This window comes from Oncorhynchus gorbuscha, linkage group LG16 (assembly GCF_021184085.1).
Source record: "Oncorhynchus gorbuscha isolate QuinsamMale2020 ecotype Even-year linkage group LG16, OgorEven_v1.0, whole genome shotgun sequence".
In the NCBI taxonomy this organism is placed as follows: domain Eukaryota; kingdom Metazoa; phylum Chordata; class Actinopteri; order Salmoniformes; family Salmonidae; genus Oncorhynchus; species Oncorhynchus gorbuscha.
In genome coordinates this window covers 94,191,175-94,207,062 of record NC_060188.1, presented here as the reverse complement: position 1 = coordinate 94,207,062, position 15,888 = coordinate 94,191,175, and the positions used below count along the sequence as shown (strand labels likewise).

The window sequence follows — 15,888 nt, the reverse complement described above, 5'->3', positions numbered from 1 at the left end:
AAGCATCACATGACATAGATGGAGACAGTTCAAAATATAATCACACACCAATAGGACTGTTGAAACTATATTTAATACTCTCTTCACACATCTACCTTGGTTTGCCCTTGTCTGATGGGATCTTTTTGTATTCAGTTAGCAGGGTGTATGATGTGATCTAGTTAGCAGGGTGTATGATGTGATCTAGTTAGCAGGGTGTATGTTGTGATCTAGTTAGCAGGGTGTATGTTGTGATCTAGTTAGCAGGGTGTATGTTGTGATCTAGTTAGCAGGGTGTATGTTGTGATCTAGTTAGCAGGGTGTATGTTGTGATCTAGTTAGCATATGATACTTGTTTGGATTGGCTAGTGATTGGATTTAACATTGTTTGGGTTTGCGTCCCAAATGGAACCCTATTCCCTATATAGTACACTACTTTAGACCAGAGCCCTATGGAACCCTATTCCCTATATAGTGCACTACTTTAGACCAGAGCCCTATAGGACCCTATTCCCTATATAGTGCACTACTTTAGACCAGAGCCCTATGGAACCCTATTCCCTATATAGTGCACTACTTTAGACCAGAGCCCTATGGAACCCTATTCCCTATATAGTGCACTACTTTAGACCAGAGCCCTATGGAACCCTATTCCCTATATAGTGCACTACTTTAGACCAGAGCCCTATAGGACCCTATTCCCTATATAGTGCACTACTTTAGACCAGAGCCCTATGGAACCCTATTCCCTATATAGTGCACTACTTTAGACCAGAGCCCTATAGGACCCTATTCCCTATATAGTGCACTACTTTAGACCAGAGCCCTATAGGACCCTATTCCCTATATAGTGCACTACTTTAGACCAGAGCCCTATAGGACCCTATTCCCTATATAGTGCACTACTTTAGATCAGAGCCCTATGGATCCCTATTCCCTATATAGTGCACTACTTTAGACCAGAGCCCTATAGAACCCTATTCCCTATATAGTGCACTACTTTAGACCAGAGCCCTATGGAACCCTATTCCCTATATAGTGCACTACTTTAGACCAGAGCCCTATGGAACCCTATTCCCTATATAGTGTACTACTTTAGACCATAGCCCTATGGAACCCTATTCCCTATATAGTGCACTACTTTAGACCACAAACCATTGTGCACTAAAAGGGAATAAGGCAGTACAGTATGTAGGGAATATGGTGCTATTTGGGAACACAAACTGTTCTTGAAACGTGTGTTTTGTTATTGATTTGCTTTTCAGAAACACATAAATAACAAGAAGCAAAAAGATATGAAACGTGTTGGCAATGGAAACACATGTTTTTGGTTTGATCTTTGAACAAACCTTTTCAATGACAAAAAACAGCTCAACTGTTCTATTGGGATGTGAATTGCTGTGGTCTTACCTCTACGGGGATGTGAATTGCTGTGGTCTTACCTCTACGGGGATGTGAATTGCTGTGGTCTTACCTCTACGGGGATGTGAATTGCTGTGGTCTTACCTCTACGGGGATGTGAATTGCTGTGGTCTTACCTCTACGGGGATGTGAATTGCTGTGGTCTTACCTCTACGGGGATGTGAATTGCTGTGGTCTTACCTCTACGGGGATGTGAATTGCTGTGGTCTTATAAACGAAGACGTTGATGTTTTCATTTCATGCGGCTCCAGCATTGTTTTCACGAGAGATCGAGAGCTGGTCTCAGATCATGTGTAGGCTGTATGTTTACGATTTAGCTTCACATTCGGTCAACATTTGTGTTTCTAGCCACGTGAGAGAACGTGCTAGGCTCAAAGCACGTGGACTCTCTGTTTATGCTGTTTATGGGAACCAGCATACATGTTAGGTAGCCTTGATTTCCCCAAAACACCTCCAGAAACAACTAACTTGTGAGCCTGTTGGCAGATGATATTCCAGAGCCAGTCTCTTTGGACAGACCACCTCTGTTGAGCCTCAGGCTTAACGGCAGGTTACTGTTATTACACAATTAATACAAACTCAAATTAACAACAGTGTGCGGTGGTGTGATGACAGAATTAGCACACGTGTCGTTGGTGGTATAAACCAGACCCCCTGATCTCTACTTCCTGTTCCTCGACACTTCTGATTGGCTGAAACTTGTCATTTCCTTTCTCTCTCTTTACCTGATTGGTTGACAGCTCCCAGCTCCGCCCCTAAGGACCTGACGGTGATCAGCAGGGAGGGAAGACCCAGAGCCATCCTGATCAGCTGGCAACCCCCCATGGAGGCTAACGGACGAGTCATGGGTAAGAAGAACTGCTGTCCCCGGTTAGACTGTTATTTAGTTAGCCTGAGTGTGCCCCTAACAACGCCCCAAACCAGGCCCTAACCACACCCCTAATCACGCCCCTAACCACGCCCCTAATCATGCCCCTAACCAAACCCCTAACCACGCTCCTTAACATTGCCCCTATCCACGCCCTAGCCACACACCCTAACCACACCCCCTAACCACACCTTAGCGCCCCTAACCACTCCACTAACCACGCCCCTCACCACCCCCTAACAGCGGCACTAACCAAGGCACTAACTACCTCCTTAACAACGCACCTAACAACACCCCTAACCCCCTCTCCCCTGGCAGTAATGTTGCCTGGGTCCCAGATCTGTTTTTGCATGATAATGAGTGACAAAGAGCTCCTCCTCCATCCTCCATTCCTCCTCTTCCTACTCCTCCATCCTCCCCTCCTCCTCCTCTTCCTCCTCCTTCCTCCCTTCCTCCTCTTCCTCCTCCATCATCCCTTCCTCCTCCTCCTCCTCCATCCTCCCTTCCGCTTCCTCCTCCTCTTCCTCCTCTTCCTCCTCCATCCTCCCCTCCTCCTCGTCACAACACAGAGTTACACATGGAATAAACAAATGTACAGTCAATAACACAATTGAAAAAATCTGATGCTGATGTTTAAAGTTAGTGAGGGAGATATGAGTCTCCAGCTTCAGTCGTTCCAGTCATTGGCAACAGAGAACTGGAAGGAAAGGCGGCCAAAGGAGGAATAGGCTTTGGGGTTGACCAGTGAAATATACCTGCTGGAGCACGTGCTATGGGTGGGTGCTGCTATGGTGACCAGTGAGCTGAGATAAGGAAGGGCTTTACCTAGCGAAGACTTATAGATGACCTGGAGCCAGTGAGTTTGGTGATGAATATGAAGCGAGGGCCAAGCCAATGAGAGCATACAGGGTCGCAGTGGTGTGTAGTATATGGGGCTTTGGTGACAAAATGGATGGCACTGTGATAGACTGCATCCGATTTGCTGAGAAGAGTGTTTGAGGCTATTTTGTAAATGACATCGCTGAAGTCAAGGATCGGTAGGACAGTCCGTTTTATGAGGGTATGTTTGGCAGCATGAGTGAAGGATGCTTTTTTGCAAAATAAGAAGCCGATGCTAGATTTCATTTTGAATTGGAGATGCTTAATGTGAGTAGGTATTTGTAATTGTCCACATATTCTAAGTCAGGGCAGGTGCAGGCAGCGATCGGTTGAAGAGCAGTTTGAGGCCACTTAAGGAGTGTTGTATGGCATTGAATTTTGCCTGGAGGTTAGTTAACACAGTGTCCAAAGAAGGGCCAGTAGTATACAGGATGGTGTCGTCTGCGTAGAGGTGGATCAGAGACTCACCAGCAGGAAGAGCGACATCATTGATATATACATAGAAAAGAGTCGGCCCCCCGATTTGACACACTGAACTCTGTCTGGGAAGTAGTTGGTGAACCAGATGAGGCAGTTAGCACACGAGAAACCAAGGCTGTTGAGTATGCCGATATGAATGTGGTGAGTCAAAAGCCTTAGCCAGGTCGATGAATACGGCTGCACAGTATTGTCTCTTATCGATGGTGGTTATGATATCATTTAGGACCTTGAGCGTGGCTGAGGTGTACCCATGACCAGCTCAGAAACCAGATTGCATAGTGTAGAAGGTACGGTGGGATTCGAAATGGTCGGTGATCTGTTTGTTAACTTGGCTTTCGAAGACCTTAGCAAGGCAGGGTAGGATAGATTTAGGTTTGGGTCTATAGTGTCTCCCCCATGAAAGATGGGAATGACCGCGGTGGCTTTCCAATCTTTGGGAATCTCAGACAATACGAAAGAGAGGTTGAACAGGTTAGTAATAGGGGTTGCAACAATTTCAGCAGATAATTTTAGAAAGAGAGGGTCCAGAATTTCTAGACCAGCTTATTTGTAGGGGTCCAGATTTTGCAACTCTTTCAGAACATCAGCTATCTGGATTTGGGTGAAGGAGAAATGGGGAAGGTTTGGGCAAGTTGCTGTGGGAGGTGCAGGGCTGTTGACCGGGGTTGGGGTAGCCAGGTGGAAAGCACCTGGCTTTTTCTTCCTCCTCCTTCCTCCCCTCCTCCATCCTACCTTCATCCTCCTCATCCTCTTCTCCTCCTCCTTCCTCCCCTCCTCCATCCTACCTTCATTCTCCTCTTCCTCATCCTTCTCGTCCTCCTCTCCTCCTCCCCTCCTCTCCTCCTCGCATCCATGTTGTAAATCTCCAGAGTCTATCTGTCTTCTGGAACACGGAGAGTCTATCTGTCCTCTGGAACACAGTGTCTGTAAACATTGGACAGAGTCTATCTGTCCTCTGGAACACAGAGAGTCTATCTGTCCTCTGGAACACAGTGTCTGTAAACATTGGACAGAGTCTATCTGTCCTCTGGAACACAGAGAGTCTATCTGTCCTCTGGAACACAGTGTCTGTAAACATTGGACAGAGTCTATCTGTCCTCTGGAACACAGAGAGTCTATCTGTCCTCTGGAACACAGAGAGTCTATCTGTCCTCTGGAACACAGAGAGTCTATCTGTCCTCTGGAACACAGTGTCTGTAAACATTGGACAGAGTCGTACAGAACACAGTGTTTTAAATGCGTTGTTGACAGCCCTGTTCATCACCTTCTGCATGTTCATGTATCATGTTCTACTTGTTCCATCCTTTCTCTAGCGTGTTTATGTCTCTAGCGTGTTTATGTCTCTAGCGTGTTTATGTCTCTAGCGTGTTTATGTCTCTAGCGTGTTTATGTCTCTAGCGTGTTTATGTCTCTAGCGTGTTTATGTCTCTAGCGTCAGTTGTTTATGTCTCTAGCGTCAGTTGTTTATGTCTCTAGCATGTTTATGTCTCTAGCGTGTTTATGTCTCTAGCGTGTTTATGTCTCTAGCGTGTTTATGTCTCTAGCGTCAGTTGTTTATGTCTCTAGCGTGTTTATGTCTCTAGCGTGTTTATGTCTCTAGCGTGTTTATGTCTCTAGCGTGTTTATGTCTCTAGCGTCAGTGGTTTATGTCTCTATCGTCAGTGTTTATGTCTCTAGCGTCATGTTGTTTTATGTCTCTAGCGTGTTTATGTCTCTAGCGTGTTTATGTCTCTAGCGTGTTTTATGTCTCTAGCGTCAGTTGTTTATGTCTCTAGCGTCAGTGGTTATTTATGTCTCTAGTGTTTATGTCTCTAGTGTTTATGTCTCTAGTGTTTATGTCTCTAGTGTTTATGTCTCTAGTGTTTATGTCTCTAGTGTTTATGTCTCTAGCGTGTTTATGTCTCTAGCGTGTTTATGTCTCTAGTGTTTATGTCTCTAGCGTGTTTATGTCTCTAGCGTCAGTGGTTTATGTCTCTATCGTCAGTGGTTTATGTCTCTATCGTCAGTGGTTTATGTCTCTATCGTCAGTGGTTTATGTCTCTAGCGTGTTTATGTCTCTAGCGTCAGTGGTTTATGTCTCTAGCGTGTTTATGTCTCTAGCGTCAGTTGTTTATGTCTCTGGCGTCAGTGGTTTATGTCTCTAGCGTCAGTGGTTTATGTCTCTAGCGTGTTTATGTCTCTAGCGTGTTTATGTCTCTAGCGTGTTTATGTCTCTAGCGTCAGTTGTTTATGTCTCTAGCGTGTTTATGTCTCTAGCGTCAGTGGTTTATGTCTCTAGCGTCAGTGGTTTATGTCTCTATCGTCAGTGGTTTATGTCTCTATCGTCAGTGGTTTATGTCTCTATCGTCAGTGGTTTATGTCTCTATCGTCAGTGGTTTATGTCTCTATCGTCAGTGGTTTATGTCTCTAGCGTGTTTATGTCTCTAGCGTCAGTTGTTTATGTCTCTATCGTCAGTGGTTTATGTCTCTATCGTCAGTGGTTTATGTCTCTAGCGTGTTTATGTCTCTAGCGTCAGTTGTTTATGTCTCTAGCGTGTTTATGTCTCTAGCGTCAGTGGTTTATGTCTCTAGCTAATTAGCTAATTGTTAAGATACTGCTGTTGATTGTGTCCCTGTTGTGATCGTAGATGTCTGTAGACTACGTGATTCCTCAGAGTGTGTATGTTGTGTTGTCTTTGTGATTTGTCAGGCTACATCCGGTTCAACACACTGGATAAGACTCTAGCCTGGTAATAGATCTGTTTGTGCTGTCTTGAGACGCCTATAGATGTCTGGGTTACGGTTAGGGTTAATCAGTCTTCCTCTGTGTGTTGTTTCTCCACCAGGCTATATCTTGTACTACACCCTGGATAAGAACATGCCTATAGATGACTGGGTAATGGAGAGTATCAGTGGAGACCGTCTGACCCACCAGGTGATGGACCTAAACCTGAACACCGTCTACTACTTCAGGATCCAGGCTAAGAATGCCAAGGGAGTGGGTCCCCTGTCAGACCCCATCCACTTCAGGACCAACAAAGGTACGGGAACACTAGCTAGCTTACACTCAGCACACCTTTTCTCACCCATTTACACATAGCTTCATAGCCCCCCTCCCCCGTAGTGCATGTACACCCAGAACACCCCGTCTGCCTTCCTCACCTCTCCTGAATGGAGAGGTCTCTTATTGGGATCAGCTAAAACAGTTTTAGGTTACAGCTGATCAAACAAAACATCTGGCTGCTGAATGGAGGTGGCAGGTCTCTCAGTGGTTAGAGTGTAGAGGTGGCAGGTGCCTAGTGGTTATCCTCTGGGTTGACAGAGGCTCAGTGGTTAGTAGGAGGTGGCAGGTAGACGCTGATCTAGGAACAGTTTTTAGGTTACTATGAATGGACAAGCCTAGGGTTAGACCTGATCCTAGTTCAGAGGTGGCACTCTGAAACACTTAATGGGCTGGTAGGGTAGCCTAGTGGTTAGAGTGTAGAGGTGGCAGGGCCTAGCCTAGTGGTTAGAGTGTAGAGGTGGCAGGTAGTCTAGTGGTTAGAGTGTAGAGGTAGGCAGGTAGCCTAGTGGTTAGAGTGTAGAGGTGGCAGGTAGCCTAGTGGTTAGAGTGTAGAGGTGGCAGGGTAGCCTAGTGGTTAGAGTGTAGAGTGTAGGCGGCAGGTAGCCTAGTGGTTAGAGTGTAGAGGCGGCAGGCAGTGGTTAGAGTGTAGAGGCCTAGTGGTTAGAGTGTAGGCGGCAGTAGCCTGGTTAGAGTGTAGAGGCGGCAGGTAGCCTAGTGGTTAGAGTGTAGAGGCAGGTGGCCTAGTGGTCAGTGCGTTGACTAGTAAACCCTAGTGGCAGGTAGCCTAGATCGTGGTTAAAGTGTAGAGGCGGCAGGGAGCCTAGTGGTTAGAGTGTGAGGTGGTAGGTAGCAAGAGTAGGGGGCAAAACTGTCATTCTGCCCCTGAACAAAACTGTCATTCTGGTAACAAGCAGGTAACCCACTGTTCTGAGGCCGTCATTGAAAATAAGAATTTGTTCATAACTGACTTGCCTAGTAAAATAAAGGTTAAATAAAGGTTAAATAAAGGTGAAATAAAGGTTAAATAACATTTGAAAAATGAATACAGGCCCTGGTCTAAAGCCCTAAATCCTGCTGATCGACAAGCTCATACCGTGAGCTCCAAAAGTAGAGGGACGGTGACACGTTATTTTGGCTCTGTTCTCCAGCACTATGAGGTTAAAGTGCAGACTGTCAGCTTTCATTTGAGGGTATTTTCAGCCATATCGGGTGAACCGTTTAGAAATTTAGAAACCACTTTTTGTACATAGTCCTTCCATTTTAGGGGACCAAAAATATTGGGACAAATTCACTGTATTAAAGTAGTGAAACGTTTAGTATTTGGTCCCATATTCCTACCACTCAATGACTACATTAAGCCTGTGACTCTACAAACTTGTTGGATTAATTTGCTGTTTGTTTTGGTTGTGTTTCAGATTATTTTGTGCCCAATAGAAATGAATAGTAAATAATTGATTGTATAATTTTGGAGTCATTTTTTTATTTTATAAAGTAATAGAATATGTATCTAAACACTTCTACATTATTCACTAATCTTTCAGGATTTTCTGTAATCATCTTCCAAATCAAATCAAATTATTATTATTATTATTATAAATTATTATTGATCACATACACATGGTTAGCAGATGTTAATCCGACAGTAGCGAAATGCTTGTGCTTCTAGTTCTGACCGTGCAGTAATATCTAACAAGTAAATATAACCTAACAATTTCACAACAACTACTACTACACACAAGTGTAAAGGAATGAATTAGAATATGTACATAAAAAATATATGAATGAGTGATGGCCGAACGGCATAGGCAAGATGCAGTAGATGGTATAGAGTGCAGTATATACATATGAGATGAGTAAATTAGGGTATGTAAACATTATATAAAGTGGCATTGTTTAAAGTGACTAGTGATATATTTTTTACATACATTTTTCCATTATTAAAGTGGCTGGAGTTGAGTCAGTGTGTTGGCAGCAGCCACTCAATGTTAGTGATGGCTGTTTAACAGTCTGATGGCCTTGAGATAGAAGCTGTTTTTCAGTCTCTCGGTCCCTGCTTTGATGCACCTGTACTGACCTCGCCTTCTGGATGATAGCGGGGTGAACAGGCAGTGGTTCGGGTGGTTGATGTCCTTGATGATCTTTATGGCCTTCCTGTGACATCGGGTGACATTGGGTGGTTGTTGTCCTTGATGATCTTTATGGCCTTCCTGTAACATCGGGTGGTGTAGGTGTCCTGGAGGGCAGGTAGTTTGCCCCCGGTGATGCGTTGTGCAGACCTCACTACCCTCTGGAGAGCCTTACGGTTGTGGGCGGAGCAGTTGCCGTACCAGGCGGTGATACAGCCCGACAGGATGCTCTCGATTGTGCATCTGTAGAAGTTTTTTTTGTGTGTTTTTTTGGTGACAAGCTGAATTTCTTCATCCTCCCGAGGTTGTCTGTGTGACCATTTCAGTTTGTCCGTGACGTGTACGCCGAGGAATTTAAAAAAACGTTCCACCTTCTCCACGTCCTGACCTATTAAAGGATAGAGAGAACGTCTGTCACGAAGTTTGAATATGAAACATTACTGTCGTTGAGCTGTGGGAAGAACATCTTCCTTTTGGATCCTATTGAAGAAGGAGCGAAGAAATGGAAAATTAAATATCAGATTTGTTTCTTCAAGCTACAGTTTTTTTTTGAGCTTCGATCAAATTGAATATTGTTGTGGGATATTTATATATTAAATAATATATATTAGCTTTTTAGATATTAAAATATTAAAACGCTAGAAGCAGAGAGTAGTCCACTACCCTATTCCCTACATAGTCCACTACTCTATTCCCTACATAGTCCACTACACTATTCCCTACATAGTGCACTACACTATTCCCTACATAGTCCACTACCCTATTCCCTACATAGCCCACTACCCTATTCCCTACATAGTGCACTACACTATTCCCTACATAGTGCACTACACTATTCCCTACATAGTCCACTACCCTATTCCCTACATAGTCCACTACCCTATTCCCTACATAGTGCACTACACTATTCCCTACATAGTCCACTACCCTATTCCCTACATAGTGCACTACACTATTCCCTACATAGTGCACTACACTATTCCCTACATAGTCCACTACCCTATTCCCTACATAGTGCACTACACTATTCCCTACATAGTGCACTACACTATTCCCTACATATTCCACTACCCTATTCCCTACATAGTGCACTACACTATTCCCTACATAGTCCACTACCCTATTCCCTAAATAGTCCACTACACTATTCCCTACATAGTGCAATACACTATTCCCTACATAGTCCACTACCCTATTCCCTACATAGTCCACTACCCTATTCCCTAAATAGTCCACTACACTATTCCCTACATAGTGCACTACACTATTCCCTACATAGTCCACTACCCTATTCCCTACATAGTCCACTACACTATTCCCTACATAGTCCACTACCCTATTCCCTGCATAGTGCACTACCCTATTCCCTACATAGTCCACTACCCTATTCATTCCACTACCCTATTCCCTACATAGTGCACTACCCTATTCCCTACATAGTCCACTACCCTATTCATTCCACTACCCTATTCCCTACATAGTGCACTACACTATTCCCTACATAGTGCACTACCCTATTCCCTACATAGTCCACTACCCTATTCCCTAAATAGTCCACTACACTATTCCCTACATAGTGCACTACACTATTCCCTACATAGTCCACTACCCTATTCCCTACATAGTCCACTACACTATTCCCTACATAGTCCACTACCCTATTCCCTGCATAGTGCACTACCCTATTCCCTACATAGTCCACTACCCTATTCATTCCACTACCCTATTCCCTACATAGTGCACTACCCTATTCCCTACATAGTCCACTACCCTATTCATTCCACTACCCTATTCCCTACATAGTGCACTACACTATTCCCTACATAGTGCACTACCCTATTCCCTACATAGTCCACTACCCTATTCATTCCACTACCCTATTCCCTACATAGTCCACTACCATATTCCCTACATAGTCCACTACCCTATTCCCTACATAGTCCATTACCCTATTCCCTATCTAGTCCACTACCCTATCCCCTATATAGTGTACTAGTTTTGACCAGGGCTCTGAGAGGGGACATGTATCATGTGTATGTCACAAAAGACACCCTATCCCCTACATAGTGCACTACTATGGTCCCTGATCAAAAGTAGTGTACTAAATAGGGAATTGGGATGCATTGTGAATGTGGACAGAAGCAAACATTGCTCAGGGTGAGGATACTAATACTTACCTGTTGTAGCTCCCTGGAGATCAGTTCAGAGCATCACTCAGATACAGCTGTCTGGAGATCAGTTCAGAGCATCACTCAGATACAGCTGTCTGGAGATCAGTTCAGAGCATCACTCAGATACAGCTGTCTGGAGATCAGTTCAGAGCATCACTCAGATACAGCTGTCTGGAGGTCAGTTCAGAGCATCACTCAGATACAGCTGTCTGGAGATCAGTTCAGAGCATCACTCAGATACAGCTGTCGTGAGATCAGTTCAGAGCATCGCTCAGATACAGCTGTCGTGAGATCAGTTCAGAGCATCACTCAGATACAGCTGTCGTGAGATCAGTTCAGAGCATCACTCAGATACAGCTGTCTGGAGGTCAGTTCAGAGCATCACTCAGATACAGCTGTCTGGAGATCAGTTCAGAGCATCACTCAGATACAGCTGTCTGGAGATCAGTTCAGAGCATCACTCAGATACAGCTGTCTGGAGGTCAGTTCAGAGCATCACTCAGAGCATCACTCAGATACAGCTGTCTGAGGTTCAGTTCAGAGCATCACTCAGAGCATCACTCAGAGCATCACTCAGATACAGCTGTCTGGAGATCAGTTCAGAGCATCACTCAGATACAGCTGTCTGGAGATCAGTTCAGAGCATCACTCAGATACAGCTGTCTGGAGATCAGTTCAGAGCATCACTCAGATACAGCTGTCTGGAGGTCAGTTCAGAGCATCACTCAGATACAGCTGTCTGGAGATCAGTTCAGAGCATCACTCAGATACAGCTGTCTGGAGATCAGTTCAGAGCATCACTCAGATACAGCTGTCTGGAGATCAGTTCAGAGCATCACTCAGATACAGCTGTCTGGAGATCAGTTCAGAGCATCACTCAGATACAGCTGTCTGGAGGTCAGTTCAGAGCATCACTCAGAGCATCACTCAGAGCATCACTCAGAGCATCACTCAGATACAGCTGTCTGGAGATCAGTTCAGAGCATCACTCAGATACAGCTGGTCGATAGCCCATTCCTCTCTCACTCGGTTTTTCTCTCTTCTCCCTCTCTTTCTCTCTCTCGCTGTCTCTCAATTCATTTTCAATTTAAGGAGTTTTATTGGCATGGGAAACATATGTTTACATTGTCAAAGCAAGTGAAAATACTCAATCAACAAAGTGAAATAAACCATCAAAAAAATGAACAATAAACATTATACAAACAAAAGTTCCAAAATAAAAAATACATTTCAAATGTCATATTGCAAATGCATATGTCTATATACAGTGTTGTAATGATGTAAAGTACAACAGGGAAAAGAAATAAACATAAATATGGGTTGTGTTTACAATGGTGTGTGTTCTTCTCCAGCTTGCTTTGGGGACTCTTCTCCAGGTTCATCTCTCTGTAGGGTGTGTTTCTGAACAGAGCCCCAGGACCAGCTTGCTTAGGGGACTCTTCTCCAGGTTCATCTCTCTGTAGGGTGTGTTTCTGAACAGAGCCCCAGGACCAGCTTGCTTTGGGGACTCTTCTCCAGGTTCATCTCTCTGTAGGGTGTGTTTCTGAACAGAGCCCCAGGACCAGCTTGCTTTGGGGACTCTTCTCCAGGTTCATCTCTCTGTAGGGTGTGTTTCTGAACAGAGCCCCAGGACCAGCTTGCTTTGGGGACTCTTCTCCAGGTTCATCTCTCTGTAGGGTGTGTTTCTGAACAGAGCCCCAGGACCAGCTTGCTTTGGGGACTCTTCTCCAGGTTCATCTCTCTGTAGGGTGTGTTTCTGAACAGAGCCCCAGGACCAGCTTGCTTTGGGGACTCTTCTCCAGGTTCATCTCTCTGTAGGGTGTGTTTCTGAAAAGAGCCCCAGGACCAGCTTGCTTTGGGGACTCTTCTCCAGGTTCATCTCTCTGTAGGGTGTGTTTGTGAACAGAGCCCCAGGACCAGCTTGCTTAGGGGACTCTTCTCCAGGTTCATCTCTCTGTAGGTGAAGGCTTTGTTATGGAAGGTTTGAGAATCACTTCATTTTAGATAGTTCTAAAATATAACAGCTATTTTCTGGATTTTGATAATTAGCGGGTATCGGCCTAATTCTGCTCTGCATGTATTATTTGGTGTTTTACTTTGTAGACAGAGAATAGTCTCAATTTGGTGTTTGTCCTATTTTGTGAATTCTTGGTTGGTGAGCGGACCCCAGACCTGATTCAAGTATTTCTAGCCAGATCCTAATTGGTATGTTGAATTTGATGTTCCTTTTGATGGCATAGAATGCCCTTCTTGCCTTGTCTCTCAGATCGTTCACAGCTTGTGAAAGTTACCTGTGGCGCTGATGTTTAGGAAGAGGTATATTTAGTATTTTGTGTGCTCTAGGGCAACGGTGTCTAGATGGAATTTGTATTCGTGGTCTTGGTGACTGGACCTTTTTTGGAACACCATTATTTTCTGTCTTACTGAGATTTACTGTCAGGGCCCAGGTCTGTCATAATCTGTGCAGAAGATCTAGGTGCTGCTGAAGGCCCTCCATGGTTGGTGACAGAAGCACCAGATCATCATTAAACAGCAGACATTTGACTTCAGATTCTAGTAGGGTGAGGCCGGGTGCTGCAGACTTTTCTAGTGCCCTCGCCAATTCGTTGATATATATGTTGAAGAGGGTGGGGCTTAAGCTGCATCCCTGTCTAACCCCACGGCCCTGTGGGAAGAAATGTTTTTGTCCATTTTAAACGCACACTTATTGTTTGTGTACATGGATTTTATAATGTCGTTTGTTTTACCCCCAATACCACTTTCCTCGATTTGTATAGCAGACCCTCATGCCAAATTGAGTCGAAAGCTTTTTTGAAATCAACAAATCATGAGAATACTTTGCCTTTGTTTTGATTTGTTTGTCAGATAGGGTGAAAATTAATTAAGGTGTGCAGGGTGAATACATGGTCTGTCATACGGCAATTTGGTAAAAATCCAATTCGACATTTGCTCAGCACATTGTTTTCGCTGAGGAAATGTACGAGTCTGATGCAAATGATAATGCAGAGGACTCCTATTCCCCGGGAGTTATTGGGATCAAATTTGTCTCCACTTTTGTCGATTGGGGTGATCAGTCCTTGGTTCCAAATATTGGGGAAGATGCCAGAGCTGAGGATAACTCTCCGCCCCCCCAGACAATCAATCCATACCACTAAAATGTTATATTTTATCTCTTTCAGTGGAACACCCAGACAAGATGGCTAACGATCAAGGTAAGCAGACACATAACATATAACACACACACACACACACACACACACACACACACACACACACACACACACACACACACACACACACACACACACACACACACACACACACACACACACACACACACACACACACACACACACACACACACACACAATCACAATCACACAGAGACACAATCACACAGAGACACAATCACACAGACACACACAGAAACACACACACACACACACACACACACACACACACACACACACACACACACACACACACACACACACACACACACACACACACACACACACACACACACACACACACACACACACACACACACACACACACACACACACACACACACGTGTTTCTGTAGAGGGATGACTGTGTGTCCACCAGTTGTACCATTCATCATAGTAATTGCACTGCATTCCTTTGGAGACAGAAAAAGATAGAGTCCAAAATGGCACTCTATTCCCTATTTAAGTGGACTACTTTCTTTTTGTTGACCAGGGCTCTCGTCGAAAGTAGTGCACTAAATAGGAAATAGGGTGTCAATTTGCCAGTTTAGATTACGTAAAGAGTTAAAGGGTTTATCCTTACTACAGTCCCGCCAACATAACTTCCAGCAGGTGAAGGGTACTAATGCCTAGCTATCTTCAGGGACCAGGGAAACGAAGGCCAATTATAGTCCTGTTTTTAATAAAGCATTAAAGCACCATTGAAAGGGAAAATAATTCAAATCTGTCTCTGTCTCTTGTGTCTTCCTGTCAAATACATTTAAAACATGAAACAGACGTTGTGGCGTCTTTCGTGACTGACATCTTTCAGCGCTGATAATTCCCCTTTAGAAAATCGCAATTGGAAATAGGTTACTAAATTAAACCCTCTGAGTGGTAAATTGTCTCAGCAGCGAAAAAGAAAAGCGAGGGAGGGGCGGAGGCGGGTGGGGGGGGTGAAGGGAAAGGCGAGAGAGGGAGAGGGAGGGGGCACCTTTTGCTATATTGAATGATAATGGTGTTGAATGATGTTAGGCGTTGAATTGAGTGGGTGCTTCCATGTTTGAGCCCTACTCCATTTGTAGTGCACTACGTTTGACCAGAAACCTACATTGGGAATAGGGGACGGAGACTCTGTCTTGTCTTCTTGTTGCTATGACACTAATGAGAGTTCCTCTTTAGAGCTGGTTTAATTAAGAGGAGGAGAGGGGTCCTCGCTTGCTCTCTCTATCTCTCTCTCACACACACACACACACGCACGCACGCACGCACGCACGCACGCACGCACGCACGCACGCACACACACACACACACACACACACACACACACACACACACACACACACACACACACACACACACACACACACACACACAACGGGCTCTCTCACACACGCACGTGCACACACACGCACACACACAAAGGGCTCATACACAGCTTTTAATTGACATTTTGTGCAAAACGTTGTATTTTGAGAGAGAGAAAAAAAAGAAAGGAGAGATTGAGTTGTAGTCACCATATGAAGTGGTCACATTGAAGTGTACGTTTATTTAGGGACATCTAATTCTGAAATATTTAATTACATAAGCCATCTGTTTTTACAGATGGAGGTGCATCAGTAAAGCCATGTGTAAAATGCAAACGCTTAAGTCTCATTCAATGACACACCCTGTTCTCTATACAGAGTCCTATGGCTCTGGTCTAAAGCAA

General features: G+C 44.5%; 1 protein-coding gene across 1 annotated transcript in view; it reads left to right on the top strand.

Annotated features, from left to right (window-relative positions):
• Window positions 1–15,888, top strand: part of dcc (DCC netrin 1 receptor) — a 670,683-nt gene that overhangs the window by 557,787 nt on the left and 97,008 nt on the right. Inside the window, 3 exon segments of the mRNA XM_046305873.1 lie at window positions 2,142–2,249; window positions 6,454–6,648; window positions 14,148–14,180. Coding sequence (XP_046161829.1) covers window positions 2,142–2,249; window positions 6,454–6,648; window positions 14,148–14,180 — 336 coding nt within the window.